Source organism: Antedon mediterranea, chromosome 1 (assembly GCF_964355755.1).
Source record: "Antedon mediterranea chromosome 1, ecAntMedi1.1, whole genome shotgun sequence".
Classification (NCBI taxonomy): domain Eukaryota; kingdom Metazoa; phylum Echinodermata; class Crinoidea; order Comatulida; family Antedonidae; genus Antedon; species Antedon mediterranea.
Window position 1 is genome coordinate 4,304,988 of NC_092670.1, and position 16,366 is coordinate 4,321,353.

At 33.0% G+C, this 16,366-nt stretch overlaps 2 protein-coding genes across 2 annotated transcripts in view; one reads left to right on the forward strand and one right to left on the reverse strand.

Moving 5' to 3' along the window:
* Positions 1-16,366, reverse strand: part of LOC140054221 (small ribosomal subunit protein eS8-like) — a 225,609-nt gene that overhangs the window by 67,300 nt on the left and 141,943 nt on the right. The gene's annotated exons all lie outside the window — the stretch shown is intronic.
* LOC140050259 (polycystin-1-like protein 1) overlaps positions 1-16,366 on the forward strand; it is a 66,278-nt gene that overhangs the window by 46,519 nt on the left and 3,393 nt on the right. The window contains exons 35-63 of the mRNA XM_072095376.1: positions 341-583; positions 1,134-1,253; positions 1,680-1,935; positions 2,354-2,485; positions 3,215-3,362; positions 3,848-4,000; positions 4,359-4,520; positions 5,118-5,334; positions 6,197-6,370; positions 6,659-6,845; positions 7,071-7,189; positions 7,438-7,589; positions 7,847-8,056; positions 8,187-8,271; positions 8,412-8,561; positions 9,344-9,462; positions 9,722-9,832; positions 9,967-10,081; positions 10,434-10,711; positions 11,092-11,205; positions 11,453-11,573; positions 11,884-11,985; positions 12,145-12,285; positions 12,561-12,695; positions 12,835-13,059; positions 13,330-13,494; positions 13,665-13,820; positions 14,754-14,887; positions 16,060-16,259. Of these exons, the coding sequence (XP_071951477.1) occupies positions 341-583; positions 1,134-1,253; positions 1,680-1,935; positions 2,354-2,485; positions 3,215-3,362; positions 3,848-4,000; positions 4,359-4,520; positions 5,118-5,334; positions 6,197-6,370; positions 6,659-6,845; positions 7,071-7,189; positions 7,438-7,589; positions 7,847-8,056; positions 8,187-8,271; positions 8,412-8,561; positions 9,344-9,462; positions 9,722-9,832; positions 9,967-10,081; positions 10,434-10,711; positions 11,092-11,205; positions 11,453-11,573; positions 11,884-11,985; positions 12,145-12,285; positions 12,561-12,695; positions 12,835-13,059; positions 13,330-13,494; positions 13,665-13,820; positions 14,754-14,887; positions 16,060-16,259 (4,624 nt within the window). The remainder of the gene's footprint in view (positions 1-340; positions 584-1,133; positions 1,254-1,679; positions 1,936-2,353; positions 2,486-3,214; positions 3,363-3,847; positions 4,001-4,358; positions 4,521-5,117; positions 5,335-6,196; positions 6,371-6,658; positions 6,846-7,070; positions 7,190-7,437; positions 7,590-7,846; positions 8,057-8,186; positions 8,272-8,411; positions 8,562-9,343; positions 9,463-9,721; positions 9,833-9,966; positions 10,082-10,433; positions 10,712-11,091; positions 11,206-11,452; positions 11,574-11,883; positions 11,986-12,144; positions 12,286-12,560; positions 12,696-12,834; positions 13,060-13,329; positions 13,495-13,664; positions 13,821-14,753; positions 14,888-16,059; positions 16,260-16,366) is intronic.

Genomic DNA, 16,366 nt, shown 5'->3' on the forward strand with positions numbered 1-16,366 from the left:
ATCTAGAATGTACAGGCTGCTATTATATAGCTAATATATATAACAACTTGTAACAATCAAATCTTCTCAGATAAAGACTATAAACCGTAGGTCCAGTGTACACATCTAGCTTTAAAGAACCTAGTACATCTTTCGAGACGAGTAGGGTGTAATGTTACCCCAGTGTACTAGTACATCACAGCCACTGATCATACTTGGACCCTTTGGAAGACCAGTCTTTGACAAAAATTCAAAATTCGACCTCGCGTGTTTCTAATTTCTTACCTTATCAAGATTCATATTAATAATTTATTGATCTTAAATGCAAATTTTGAATAAATCCTACTTTTATTTTCTTCAGCTTCAGTTAAATGAGTTAGTGGTGAATCAGTTTCCAACAGAGAGTAAATCTCCCGTAGTCAACACATTTATGGCAAGGCTGGATAAAGTGTCAAGCCTGACTGTGGAGGAAGATAGTAACCAATTTACACTACCAAGTAATATGGATGTCATATTGGGTAATCAGACAAAATCAGTGTGTTGGGATGTTTCTTTGGTGACTTACACTATAAATCCATATCAGTGGAATCCTATGGGAACTAAGGTAATATTATTTGTTTTTGGTGTATTTTTATTGTCTTGAATCCGGTTATATACAGTTTAGTTTAGTGGAGTGGAGCTGTAGCTTGGTGGTGTAGTGGAGTTGTAGCTTGGTGGTGTAGTGGAGCTGTAGCTTGGTGGTGTAGTGGAGCTGTAGCTTGGTGGTGTAGTGGAGCTATAGCTTGATGGTTAACGTGCTTGCCTTCCAATCCAAAGATTCAATCCTGACCTAGTGCCAGGGAGTACCTAGTGCCAGTCCCTAAGCCTCAAATGAGAATTATAAAATAGTTTATCCATCCTGTAATTGGTGAGTTTGTGTTCGCTGGATGCGTATGAAATAAAAATAAAAACATTACCTTATTCTAAAATTCAGAAAATTACTTCTTTGTGGTTGATATTGTGAAAGGCCATAGACTGGGAAATTGCATTTTCACTATTGTAAAGTCCAACATTTTCACGACCTTTTATTTTTTCTTTTTCGATTTGACTTGCATTGCTTTCACAGTTCAGTTGCTTTCCTTGAAGATTTTAAGGTAAAAATGTTTTATTTTTAGGTGACAACAGGTGTTTCATCTCTTGACCTGTTTACATGTGATGGAAAGGACTTGGTAGTGGAAAACTTAAATACAGAGCACCAAATACATCTTAGTGTACCACATGACCTTTCTATAGAGGTAAGCTTATTCTATAGCCTGATTGTTGATATAATTGCAATAAAGGCCTACTGTAGCTATTAGGCAGTTTAGGCAACCTCTGTATCCATATACTTGTGTAGCTTGAAATCAATACCATACGTGATACCGATTTTCAATGCGGATTGCATTCACCACGATTAAGATTTATTCGTTACAAATTGAATTTGTAGCACAACATAAACATAAATTATTCAAGGACAGAGTTTAGTATAAAAATGTTTCAAGAAAACAACAAAGAAGTAAAAAATGTAGGCTAGCAGGAAAGTTTAATGAAGAGGCTATATGTATATGGGCACATCACATTTTTTTGTCACATAAAGTTTAATAGTGTAGACAGAGCTTTACACTTACATTGTAATTACAAATATTAACCTACATTATATTTATATACTATCACGTTCACAGAATTCAGAACCTGGAAACTTCACCTTTGACAAGGCAAATATGAATATTCATGAGTTTAATGTGACTGACGACAATATGCAACAAACACTACACTTTACTTTGGAGTTCTTTTCAACTTCTAAGAGGGAGTTATTGCCGCTTAGGTTAGTGTTACGCTGGAGAGAGGAACCTACACCGTACGAGTATGACCTCAAGTGGGACTATGATGATTATGAGAATTCAATCGAGCAAATATTTCAACCTGGTTTTTTTAATGGTAAATAGTTTTTACTGATTATTATTGTCACATAACAATATATAGATATTGATTGCTTCGAGGTGAAATATAAGTTGACATCCCCTCGGAAATGATATTTTGCTCTCGGGAATATATATTTCCCTCAGCTTGCGCTTCAGGAATGTTTGAGGGGTATGTCAAATCTTATATTTTACCAATATAAATGGCAATTTCTGTAGAACAACCAGTAGAATATCTGGTAACTAGGGCTCCTTATGTAAATAAGCCTGCCTAGTTAGGCGTATAGTATTAGATTTATTTTTGTTTAAATTTGAAAAAATGTATGTTATTAAATTTGTACAAATGATAAATCTGGCATGTATTATGCATTGATTAAAACAAATGTGAAGGTTTACTCCGAACTTAAAATTAATTTGAAAATTTTTTTTTTTTTCAGAGACTGGTACATACTACTTAGCACTGCTTGATTCTGCATTTGATGAAACCAAATATCAATTTGAATATCCACCTGCTCATTACCTACTCAGAATATGGTGGGCAGAATGTTTGTTTTGGAATCAAAGAAAAGGTAAAATTAATCGTTTTATTTTTGTGTAAAGGGAGGATGGCAACAATATTTTCTTTTATCAAAATATAGTCAGGTTAAAATTAATGCACTACACTTTGACCTGGGTAAAATTAATTTAGGCTTTGTGACTCAGTCTACTACCCATGTACTGTGTATTCTTTATAATGTATAGACATATTTAAAAAATATCTTTTACAAATATAAAAGTATCTATAAGAAATTTTGTATAAAAATAGTGTATAAAATTATTTATAAAAAAATGTTGTCATTTTTGTATATTTTTACTAATTCAACTTTTTAGTGGCGGTTTTCATCTCTATCTGTTAATTTAGATTTTTATTATGATTGTTGTACTAGTATTATTATTATTATTATTTATTGCCAAAAACCAGTTACAAACAAACAAAACACAGAAACTAAGGGAGTAGGCAGGAACCTAAAAGTGAACCTAATCACTATAACAAGAGTTCAGGTTCCGTACTCCCAAAGTAACAACAATGATATAAAATAAACTATATAAAAATATTTAAAAAACAAAAAAGTACTTGCCTTTTGTGTACTTGTTTTATGAATCTATCTGTTTTACCACAGCCAAGTGAATTTCTCCGGGGTTTGGGATAATAAAGTTTAATTGAATTGATTTTAATTAAAATAAAATTTGTAAAAAATAAATAAAATAAAAGGTTTCCTCTATTTACATTTGCAATGTCAATTGCCTCGTCATTTCAGAAATATGGTCACCAGATGGATGTGAGTTACTTCCAACGTCAACTTACAAGATGACCAGCTGTAGATGTAATCACCTAACTGCATTTGGCATTAGCTTTATACCTGTTAGCAAGCTTCTACATCGCATCTCTATGTCAGTTTTTCAAATGTGAGAGAAAATATTATTCAAGATATATATTTTTTAACATCATTGAAACACCTGTTTAATACTTATTGATCAATATAAGCCTCATTCGTATGTTAGATATCAAGCTGTTAGCTGTTCTACTCACCCAATCGTTCCATCGATTTCTATTTAACTTAATCCATGAATTATTTTTGTAAAAATATATTAACATTTGGTGTTTAATTAGAAATTTAGCATGTCCCTTTAGCATAGAAAGTATGATATATGTCACACCCCCACCTTGATAAACGGGTAAATCTGAAAGAACAAAGAACCCATGTATAGCACATTGAATGCTAGAGAATGACATTCCATACTTATGAGAGATGTGTGTTTTATTTATATCTCGTATTACTCATACAGTATAAATATAAGAAATTGCAATTGCAAATTATTAAATTGATTTGTGTTTTTATTGAACATAATTGTTTACCTTTAATAATTAATAATAATATTTTCTTTTGCAGACCAAATGAAAATCCAATTACATTTGTGTTTGTTTTGGTAACATTTGGTATATATTTTGTCCTCTTTGTGTACTGTCGCTATGCTGATCTCCATGACGAAAAAAAGCAAGGAACAATTTTTCTAAAAGACAACCAGCCAACGGATCAACAATAGTATGTATATGTTTTTAATCTTTAAAAAGATACATTAATACAATAAATAAGATATTTCTAGGAATAATGTTATTAAAAAATACATTAAATCTGACAAATTATTAAATAGTTTATCCATCCTTTAATTGACGAGTTACTTGCTTTTTTTAAAAAATAGGTTTATTTGTACTTTTTAGAATTAGTATGTTCATGATGATTCATGCCTTTGCAAACAGTTTAATCTTTGCATCCCCAACATTTAGACTTACTTATTCTTCCTAATTTTTCAGTTGATTGATAAAAATAATTTTACTAGATGCATCTCTATGATTATAATATAATTTTATTGATTTTGGTTGTTTGTTTGGTTACATTCTAGTTATGAGATCACTATAGAGACTGGTTTTAGAAGTGGTGCAACAAGTACAGCAGCTATTAGCATTGTATTACATGGAGAGCAAGGCTACTCTGAAACCAAACAATTAAAAGCTGCTGATAAAGTACTATTTGAAAGGAATTCTAGAGATCGATTTATTGCAAGGTATTCTTTTTAAACTTTTGTGTGCAGGTGGTGCTGTTTAGATTTTTATAAGAACAAATCATTCTATCGTAGATACAGTAGTTTAATAACAAAATTTCACTTAGCAAAGGAAAATTCTTTATTTTAACTATTGAATATACCAATATTCTTGCACCACGGCTATTGCTAATTTTTGTCTCCACACCTTAGAATGGTTAATAATTTAGATTTGAGTTAAGCAAAAGAAATTAAAAAGCTTACCTATTATGATAACAACAAATTCTTAGGCCTGCTAGAATAGGGAGGCAGATTAACAATGAAAAATATCCATGCAATTGAAACTGATCTAGGTTAATTTTTTTTTTTTCAAATGGTATAATTGTTCCCATTAATTAATAAAAATCATACAAACGATCTAAAGCTAATTTAATTACTTTGTTTGTCTACATTGCTCTCCAAAAATGTTATTTCCAACCGAGTGCCATTTTTAATGTAATTGTTTATATGCCAAAGCCAAGAAAAACATTGCCACACTGCTATTTGGTTTTTCTTACAAAATATTGAAGCCGAAAAATACTATCACACAATCTTTTGACAGTATTTTGTTTTTTCTGTTAGTGTACCAGAGTCTCTTGGACACTTGACCAAGGTCCACATATGGCATAACAATGCTGGCAATTCTCCAAGCTGGTTTTTAAGTCGCGTTGCTGTCAGAGATCTAATGAGTGGACAGAAGTGGTATTTCATTTGTGAGCGCTGGCTTGCTGTTGAAGAAGATGATGGAAAGATTGAACGTGATATTCCTGTACAGGAAACAGGAATTGGCTTCCAAAAGGTATGCCTTATATTTGTTATATAGGCAGAACATAGGCAATACATTTTAAACACAGGCTTGTGGAAAGTTATTGCAATTCCAATGCTTTGTTTTCAAGGTCAAATTGTTTTTGATTGGTATTTAACATAAATAATTGTTGAGTACCTTTTGTATTCAAATGGTAAATTGTAGACGAATTGTGCTCAACAGTAAATCATTTGAATAGAAAACGTTAAACAACGCACACTTTTTTAACAACGCAAACTTTTTTTCAAACACCCAAAACAATCTGTTAAATACTCAACGTTAAAGTTCCAATTGTATACAACAAATGAATTAAGAAGTGTTTTCAAATACATTTTAATATCTGAAAAATGTAAAAGTTGTTAGCAATGTTAACTTGTGTGCAAAATTGATTTTGGAAATTTACTCTGGAAAAGTCTTGGAAAAGTTATGGAAATGTTTTTCACTCAAAGTGTATTACAGTATTTATATTTTTTATATTTCTTTATTCGAATTCACAAAAACACAACATATAAAAAACAAAGAATGAATTCAGGGTAACACAAAAAAGTAACCAAAGGTCTAACTTATTTCCATTTTGGCCCTTAAGGATAAAAACACCTAAGATTAACCCTGTTTACATGCAGTTTGATTAAGTATACCCATGAACCTATAAATTATATGTCCATGTTATACCTAATACCTATATGCTCTCTGAATAAAGCCTTTTCAGGCTTGTAGTGATGCATGAAAAAGAGCACTTGCTGGGTTGATAGTACCCACCAATTAGAGTGAATCTACCTAAACTTTAAAATTATGAAAATTAAATTTTAGGTTTCTTCTATACCTGATTGCTTAAATTCTTTTTTCTTCATAACAGGCATTTTTTGCAAAAGGAGCACAATATTTTTCTGACTACTATTTGTGGAGTTCTGTGTTTACCCGACCACCATACAGTTGTTTTACTCGGATTCAACGGCTAACTGTGTGTCTATCCATTCTGATGGATTTCTTTTGTATCAATACAATTTGGTATCAACTGCTTGACAAAGAGGTATTTATGAATTAAATAACAATAATTAAAGTCATTGAAGATTGTTTGAATGCATTAATCCTAGAATATTAATAATTGTTTTTACATGTGTTAAACAAAAGGTGATGTGGCTTTCACATTAAACAACATTATTAATCTTACAGCTCACTTTCTTAAGTCAAAGACTATGTTCGACTAAAGGACAGATCTTTAGTGGTGTTTACTGTACCAATGGATAAGTAGATTTAGGGAAAATGATAAAAGACATAGAATAAAAATAAAATTTTGTTTTAATGACATTTATAACAGGAGGTTGATCTTGGCTTGATTGATGTATCTGGAGAAGCTGTCCTTGTTGGCATTGTCACTGCACTCATTGCTATTCCTATCAACTTCCCAATTATCATGTTCTTTAGACGCATTAGCCCCAAGACAGAACATGACCCGAAAGAGATCTACAAAAATATCAAAAGTAGTTTTGAACCTTCTCCTGACGGTAATTATTTTATTATTATTCTTGTAGTATTGATTTTTATTTAGTATTTTTTATATTTTATATTGAATTTCAATTTCTTTTGTACGCACCTCGAGCACTCTTGATTGGTATGAGTGCTATATAAATCCATATTATTATTATTTATTATATGAGTTTGCCTATTGGATAATAAAGATTTGTATTTGTGTTATTTACATTTGGCAACATACTGTTACTTCTTTACAGCTGAAGTGCGACCAATCCTGAATGAGAAAAGCTTTGAACTTGGTGTCATTGAACAGACTGCTGTCAATCTACAAAGTTTACAGAACTGGACAACCGAAAATTGGATCAGAAAACAAAAAGTAAATTGTAAAATGTTATAAATACAATTAATTTGATTTTTTCATAAAATAAAAGAGTTTTCATCTTTGATAAAATAATGTTTAGATTTCTTTTGTTTTATGTAGACAAAATGGATATTTATCGCTTTATCATTGATCGTAAATTTCATTTAATTTTGTGATTGAGAGTTATTTTTAAAGTGTGCTGTTTAATTTTAATTTCACTTGGGGTTGACTCTATCATAAAATTCTCAAATAATTTGTATTAGGGAAGCATGGGTGCTTTTGACACTGATAGTGGACGCTCATCACAAGAAAGAGTCTTTTTTGACAATGGCAGTATTTCAAGTGGATTTGAAGAATTTGGAGATGATGTCAGAGGAAGCACCGATGACACCAAAACTTCCAAGAAGAATATCAAGTATGTGAAACCACATAAAAACTTATTCAGCAGAATGTTTGATTGATACATGAATGTGAAAACCTTTATAGAACCTATTTATATTTAACAGCCTACAGAATTGTGATTTCCAAATTAGTTTGAATTGTTCAATATTTACTGTAGTACACTTATTGCATACCATGTCTGGTAGAGTGCATATGTTTTTTTAAAGATTACAATAACTAATTATAAATAGACATGATGTTAAACTTATTTACAATATTGATGTCTTATAGTAGTACGTCGATGTCTGATAGCGGAATGAGCTCACCAGAGTGCCATAGTCTTGACTCTTTTAATACTATGCGATCTCAGCATGACATTAGCCACAAGAAACTCACTAGCCCCAAGTATATGTTCCCACATTGGTGTTTGTACATAGCATATGCTCTATGTTTCACTATCATCGGAATTTCAACTGTTGTGGCAGTTTATTTAGGTTACAGGTAAATTATAGCAATTTATTTAATATAGCAAAAACAACAATATTTAATGCCTAGTTTCTAAAATGTCTATATGTACTCCTCAATTTAGATCAGCATTGTCATGAACTTTTTTTTAATTTTGAATGCATAGGTTTAATCAAACTAAAGCAATATATTGGATCCAATCTGTTTATTTTTCATTCCTTCAATGTGTATTCATTACACAACCGGCAGTGGTAAGTATTTAAACTTATACCTCTAATTAAGTATAAACTTAAGCCTCCAATTAAGTATAAACTTATGCCTACAATTAAGTATACACTTATACCTAATATTATTACTATATTTTTATCATTGTTTCAATTTATTTTTGTAGATGGCAATGTTTACCATTGTCAAGTCAATTCGCCATCGTAATAATGTTTCTATCTTTGATCATTATGATGACAATGTTGACCTGCTTAGTAAGCGTGAGATGAAACAGATTCGTACAAATGTCTTCATATATGGCAATGACATTAGTAAGGTAAGCTTGCTTCTTAAGCCCGGCGCACACTAGAGCTTTCGGCTGAGCCAACTGGCACGAGTAACACTTGCCTCACAGTGTGCGCCGGGGATTTCGTGAGGAATCGGCCACGCGTGCCGCTGAGGAAAATATCTATCGTGTTTAATATTTTTTGGCACGCGTGCCATTTTCCTCAAGTGTGCGCCGAACGTGAGCTTCCTGCTCACTAAAAAATTCCACTGCGCATGACATGTTCTGATTTATTATGATATTTCAGCGCGTGCTGTATAGCGTAGTAAGTAATTATCCAATCAGAAAATCACGTACTGAAGGCTTTAGTGTGCGTCCGATAGAACGCGAACATAGTTTGCGGCAAATTTGTTACTGAGCCAAGTGTTACTCGTGCCAGTTGGCTCAGCCGAAAGCTCTAGTGTGCGCCGGGCTTTAAGGCCCACCTACTGACATTTCGATCGATACAAAATCTGAAGGTACAACGCTTGTGTTATAAATGCTTTTTACCTCCAACCAATCAAATTGGATACTGCATACTGGATGATCCCTCAATCTCTGACACTTCAATTTGTAACAAAAGCGTTATTTAATCGAATCTGAACACTTCACTGTTACAATGTTAATTATATTATAATGTTATCTTGCTTTTGGTTTTATGATAGCATAACTCCATCTGAACATATCCTTAGCATGTACATACAATTTACAAGTTTAGCCAGCCCAACTTCTTACTTACAGAAATGGTACTGTTTAATTAAAAATAAAGACATTTTGATTCATGTGTTTTACAGGGAGTAGAGGCTCGGCAAAGATCCAGGTACTTAAGATATGCAAGACCACTTCAAGACAGGCAAATTCAGAAAGCAAAAGAAAAAATGATAAAAGAAAAAAATATGTATGCCATACTCAAGTAAGTTAAGAAGAATAGAAATAACCTGTGACTTGCAGCCTAACTGGGCTGAATTGCACACTTTCTTCTCTTCTAAGGGTTCCTTCACTTCAATTGCTGCAACCAAATGGTTCCCATTTGTCTGTCCACAGGGGCAGAATGGACCAGTGCACCGAGGTATCCCCCCCCCCCCACCCCCTACTCTTCCAAAAGATGAACTGTGTTCTTTAGAGTGCACACGAGCCAGATATGTACAAATTGTAATAATTTTTTTTTGTAGGGATGTTGTTATTTATTCATTCATATTGATGTGTTTACTGTGGATGGCCTATGGAAGGGATAATTCCAATAAACACTCACTCAACAAATCCATCTTTAATACATATGTCAAGTAAGTTTATTTAACATTTAAAGTATTTTTTAGTAAAGTATATTTATTTAATTCTGTTATTTAAGTAGTTGTAAATTTGCAGATATTCAAATGTTTAAGAAATAGAATATTATCAGTTTTACTCTGTATTACAGGACAACATTCACAGAGATTTCATCTGTACATGAGTTCTGGACATGGTCTCAGACAGATCTTCTTGATGGGCTGTTCACTGAAAAATTGTACCAAAGTGATAATGAAACAGAACAGGTAAGTACATTTATTTATGGACAAAATTTGAACTTTATTTTCTAAATTTTGTTTTTTTTTGTGTGTGTCCACGTTCCACAGTCAATTAGAGCTAACACATTGAATCAGTTTGGATGTGTTTGTTGTTTTTCTCTTTTCTAATGCATATTTTGTCCTAAGTAGCCATCGGCATTCTTTTATTTGCATTCTTTTCAAGCTTTACATTTTAATCGCATACCTTTGATTGAGTCACTGAACTCACGTTGGTTATAATATACCCTATATAAAATCCTTTAAATTGACCCACCTTAACTAGACCTACCGAAGAAATGTCTTTGCAATTGTTTTAAATTCAAATATTTTTAATCGTTAGGGATATGTTATGGATGGTGATACCATACTGTTAGGCAAGGCAAGCCTTCGTCAAGTGCGTGTTCATCAAAACAGCTGCAGAATTGCAAACGTAATGGAAAGCCACTTTGATTCGTGCGAAGGTAGCTATTCAGCGAGTCATGAAGAGACAGCAGATTACGGGCCTAAAGGTTTAGGATGGATCTACAGTGGACAAAAAATGTTAAAGCGGTACACACAGTGGGGACGTATGGATCGATATGATGGTGGTGGTTACGTTGTTGATCTTAACACTACAAGGTATATAACTAACGTGTAAAGCTGCATTATTTGCTGGCTTTAAAACTTAACATGATATAATCAACTGAATCTTATTAAAGATCATTAAGCTCCGTCTACACTATCAAACTTTATGTGATATATGGACATGATGATGTAATATCACTACCATATTTGAGCATATCACTACCATATTTGGGGAAATCAAACTTTTTTGTCAAATTAGTTTGATAGTGTAGACAAAGCTCTGACTACTGCAGCTGTATTCTTTGCTCCGTTTGTTCTTGCCTGTTCACATACTAGTAACCAGATCTTACCTGATTTGATGGCAGGTCTGTGATACTTATTCTTTATAAGATGAAAAATGTCATACAGTCAATATATATATTTTTTACTTGAAGGTCAGCAGCAGCAAGTCAATTGAAGGAATTGCAACATAATGCATGGATTGATGGGCAGACTCGCATGGTTATTGTTGAGTTTACACTATTCAATGCCCCTTACAGGTTGTTTGGGTAGGTTTTAATATTTTATTTACAGTAGTTTTTTTACACACACCCAAGCGGTAGCTGGCTGGTTTTTAAACCACAATAAATAAATAAAAAATAAAAAATAATTAAATCTCATTTAAAGGCTTAGGGAGTTAAAAAAAAAATTGTGACCTTGGACTGGAAGGCAAGCACATTAACCAACAAGATACAACTCCACTTTTTATTGATCAATCTCGATATTGTGTTGATACAATATTCTTCTTCCTTCTAGATCTGTTGGATTATTGGCAGAAATGCCAGGCACTGGAGCAATCTATACACTGGCAAAGATAGAGTCTGTCCTGCTGTACCGCTATGAGTCTAACTACGACTACTTCATACTCCTTCTTGAGGTAAATCAGATACTGTACATTATCTATGTTAATCTTTAATCTTCTATACATAAATTTGATTTTTGAATTGAAAATTAAATAAATAAAAACACAAGCCATTTATACATGTTGTGATGTAAACTTTAAATATAGCTACTATACAATTGTTTATGTATTAAAATATAGATAGTAGCCGATTTAGATTGATAAAAACTAGAAAAAGATTTTTCGGATTAAAATAAATTTAAGTTTTAAACAGAGTTTTCAGGATTATTTATTCTGAATATTTTTGTATTGAAATTCTGATTTATTTATTTGCTCATATTTGCAGCTCCTTTTTCTTCTTCTTGTTGCTGTGTCTGGTAAAAGAGAAGTTCACAAAGCAATTAAGATGAAACTTAGATACTTTAAAAGTGTCTGGTCTTGGGTGGAGGTAAGGCAACCTCTATTGTATTTATTATCAATGATTTTATATTAGATATATTTAGCTTTTTGCTTATTTTATTTTGTATCTCCATTGAGATCCAGCTACTTATACCCACAGCATTGTCTTCTTTTAGAAGTTGTGTTTTTTTACTCATTTTTTATTTAGATAAGCATGATTTTGTTGTCATTGGTATATTTTGTGATGTATGTTTATCGATTTGCCTATGTCACTGAAATCATTGAACGCATGAAACGAACCTTCAATGAAGAATTTGTGGATATGTCATTCCTTGCATTCTGGGATCAAGTAAGTTTATACAAATTATAATACTATGATAAAACAAAGCAATAAAGATAATTTTGATTACAAAGAGTATAGAGTCACTTTTGTGCGGAGAACCAAGAGTATGATTTTATAGTTTATATAAAGTTCTCTTCACTTCAGACAATAGTTTGTTTACCAGAAATCCTGCTGTGCCATATGTTAATGTTGTGTATATCACACGCGTGTATTGTTTCCAAAGGGGTCCGCTTAATTATGAGCATTGTGTCTGTATACAATCTTTATTATATCTATGATAGTGCCTGCGTAGCATAATTGGTGCTGTACTGTTTGTGGTCACCATCAAGTTTCTACATCTTCTACGTTTTAATCGCAAGGTTGCCATGTTTGCTGCTGTTATTCAACAAGCTTTTAAACCATTGATCATCTTATTTGTGAGTTTCATTATATTAACATAAATTACATAATTTTATGGAGCATTTAATTGCATGTTTTTAGATGTATAAAATATATACAAATACTATTTAATTTAATAATATTGTCCATATTTTCTTTATTTTCAAAACTGTATAGGTATCGTTACTGTTGATTCAAGTTGCTTTTAGTAGTGTTGGTGTTCTGTTGTTTGGAACGTCTTACAAACCTTTCAATAATATGTTCACTACCACAGCATCTATCATTACCATTTTGGTTGGTGAACCAGAAGAGCTTGACCAAGTCCAAGAAGCCCATCCAACACTCTGGACTATATTCTATATCTCATATATTGTAACAGTATTTATTGCCTTTTCGGGATTGGTAAGCATAATTATACATTTTAATAAATAAAAATAAATAATAGAATAATTAACAGGGTTGTAGACATAATAAAAATTATTTTAAAAAGAGGAATAGATAATAAAATCCAAGAATTGTTAATGCTAATTAAATATTCATTTGATATCTATTTACATCTTTGTTTGCATTTTTTATTTGAATAATTATTTTGAAATTTGTATTCAATTAATTAATTAATTAATGATTGGTTTGATAAGCTGAATGATGTTAATATTTTTCTTACTCATTTAGGCCAAAGCAATTCTGTGTTGCAGTTACAGGAAGCGCAAAAATAAGGAATGTCATACAGTCGGTGGTAGAGAAGTGATGCAATTCTTTTGGAATGAACTACTTGTTGTATTTGGCATTCGGTCACCTCAATCTGATGAGCATGGCACTAAGGAAGAGCTTCCTTTGGTAAGCCAAATAGCAACATTGTTAAAATCAAAAATGTTAAAACTGCCTCAATATATTTTTTAACACGGTGTTGGCTGGTCATGATGTTTGTCATTGCTGGGATGACTTTTGTAGCACGAAAACCATATATTCAATGTACTTTAATCACAATTTGCAATTTCGTATTTCAGGAATTTACATTTGCTGAGATTGAATACCAGGTTGATGAACTTCTTTTCCGCATGAATGCACTCAGTCATCAACATGGTCTACCAGAGAAGCCGTTTGATTTCTATGGTGACTCAGACAATGGAATGGAGGATAGTGTGTCTTTTATTAGCTCAGAGGTTTGTTTTAGTGTTTAATTTCTTTGGCTTGAGTAATAATATAATAATAATTTATTTGAATACAAATTGAACTACAATCCAAATTTACTAAAACCACATTACAATGCTAACTATAAAATGTATAACAATAATATTAAAAATGTAATAATTCTGAAAACCAAAGAGTACCCTGATATTTACCCTGAATCGATATTATTACAGTTTAGCATTAAATTAGTTTTTAGAAATTGTAGGAGGAATAATATCACACCAGGAAACACTAGCGTGTTTGACTGTGGGACTAGCGTGCGTGACTGGGACTGGCGTGCGTGACTGTGGGACTAGCGTGCATGACTGGGACTGGCGTGTTTGACTGTGAGACTAGCGTGCGTGACTGTGGGACTAGCGTGCGTGACTGGGACTGGCGTGCGTGACTGGGACTGGCGTGCGTGACTGTGGGACTAGCGTGCGTGACTGGGACTGGCGTGCGTGACTGTGGGACTAGCGTGCGTGACTGGGACTAGCGTGTTTGACTGTGGGACTAGCGTGCGTGACTGGGACTGGCGTGCGTGACTGTGGGACTAGCGTGCGTGACTGGGACTGGCGTGCGTGACTGTGGGACTAGCGTGCGTGACTGTGGGACTAGCGTGCGTGACTGTGGGACTAGCGTGCGTGACTGGGACTGGCGTGCGTGACTGTGGGACTAGCATGCGTGACTGTGAGACTAGCGTGTTTGACTGTGGGACTTGCGTGACTGGGACTGGCGTGCGTGACTGTGGGACTAGCATGCGTGACTGTGGGATACCACGATACAGGATGTTCAATGGCAAACATTATACTGTAGTGCTATACATTGATTATCAAGGTTGTTAATATAGTAGGCGTGCTTGCATTTTCACTTTAGCTAATTAATTTTATACCCAACTATAATTTAACAAATAATTTGTTTTTTAGCCCTTAAGTTCTATTGATGGTTTCTTAGAAGAACGACTGGAACGCATTAATCATGACCTATACAGTCAAAATCCAGAATTACGTCATTTAATAGAATCTCAAATTGATGAAGAAGATATTCAAAAACAACTGAGGTAATTATTGAAATGTATATCATGAGTTTCTTAATAGCACACATGTTGGTGGTGGTCAACTTGACATGTGATAGTTAATGCGGCTAAAACAATACTGTTGAATAATAAACCTTTTCTAGGAATCCTGTTTTGTTCGTACCCTGAACATAAAATAAATATTTTGGAAAAAGTGAATAACTTTTATTAAAACCACAAAATGACCTATTCAAAGTTTATTTTATACATCATTATTCATTGTGTTTAATGGAACAATATATCTTTAAATTAAAGTAGTTTAATTTCAAGGAAATATTTAACCATTGACACTTGGAAAATATTTAACATTCTGCCTGGTACATTTAAATGGGTAATAAACTTTGACTATTGTAATGGTTGAATTGTTGAGGGTACACAAATGAGAAATCTTAAACCTCTGTCTGACCATCCACTCATAAATTCCTGATATTTTTCCTTTTGACTGGCATAGTAACATCGCATTTTTGCAATAAATTCAATGATATTTCCTGCACATCAGAATCTTGAAAGAGATTGTCTGTTTAAATAAAGTTATCTCTAATGAAAAACCACAAACTGGTGATAGAACGAGTCTTCTCGGATAAGGACTATAAACCGTAGGTCCAGTGTAAACATCTGGTCCATGTGCATTTTAAAGAACCTAGTATATCTTTCGATACGAGTAAGGGCTTAACCTGGTATCCGTGTACTAGTTCACACAGAGCCACTGTCACAAACACATCATAATACTATACACTTGGCTCCTGGGAGAACAGTCTAAACAAATAAAAAATAACAATCCAATTTCCAAATAAGCTACCAAAATAATAAAGATTATAAATAACATTATGATGCGTGACTTTATGTTTATTACTTGAAAGATTTCATTTGTTAGTGTTGGTATGCTATTATTATTCTAACAGTATGTTTCAGTCTGTGTTATGTAAATATAATATTAGAGGCTTTAATTATTTTCCTTATAACTAAATTTATTTTTAATTAATTCTGTTCATATCATTAATTGTTTTCAAGAAGGGACACTGATTTCTACATTTTCATGCCGTCATGTATTTTAGTTTACACTGGTTTCTTATTCCATGAAATATGTTATTCTGCACTAACACCCATTCCTACACTACATACATCACATTTCTTCCAATCAACTTTTTTTTTTACAGGTCCCAGCTTGAGCTTGAGATTTTCAGACAGCTACAACATGTCCGTCAGGAGGAGAACCGACAAAGGTTAGAGCAGCAGGACAGTGGCCGTGACACACAGTCTGAGCATACTGATATGCCATTTGATGATGCTGCTGTGGCTGCCATGCACCAATATATTCCACAGGCATTTGTCAGGACTAATGCTTTCGGAACTGATTGTATGTCCATTTTAATTATTTATTTATTCCAGTAATTTGTTGAGGTCTTTTCGTAAATAAAATAAAGAATTCTTAACCAACCAGCTAAATTCACAATATAATTGATG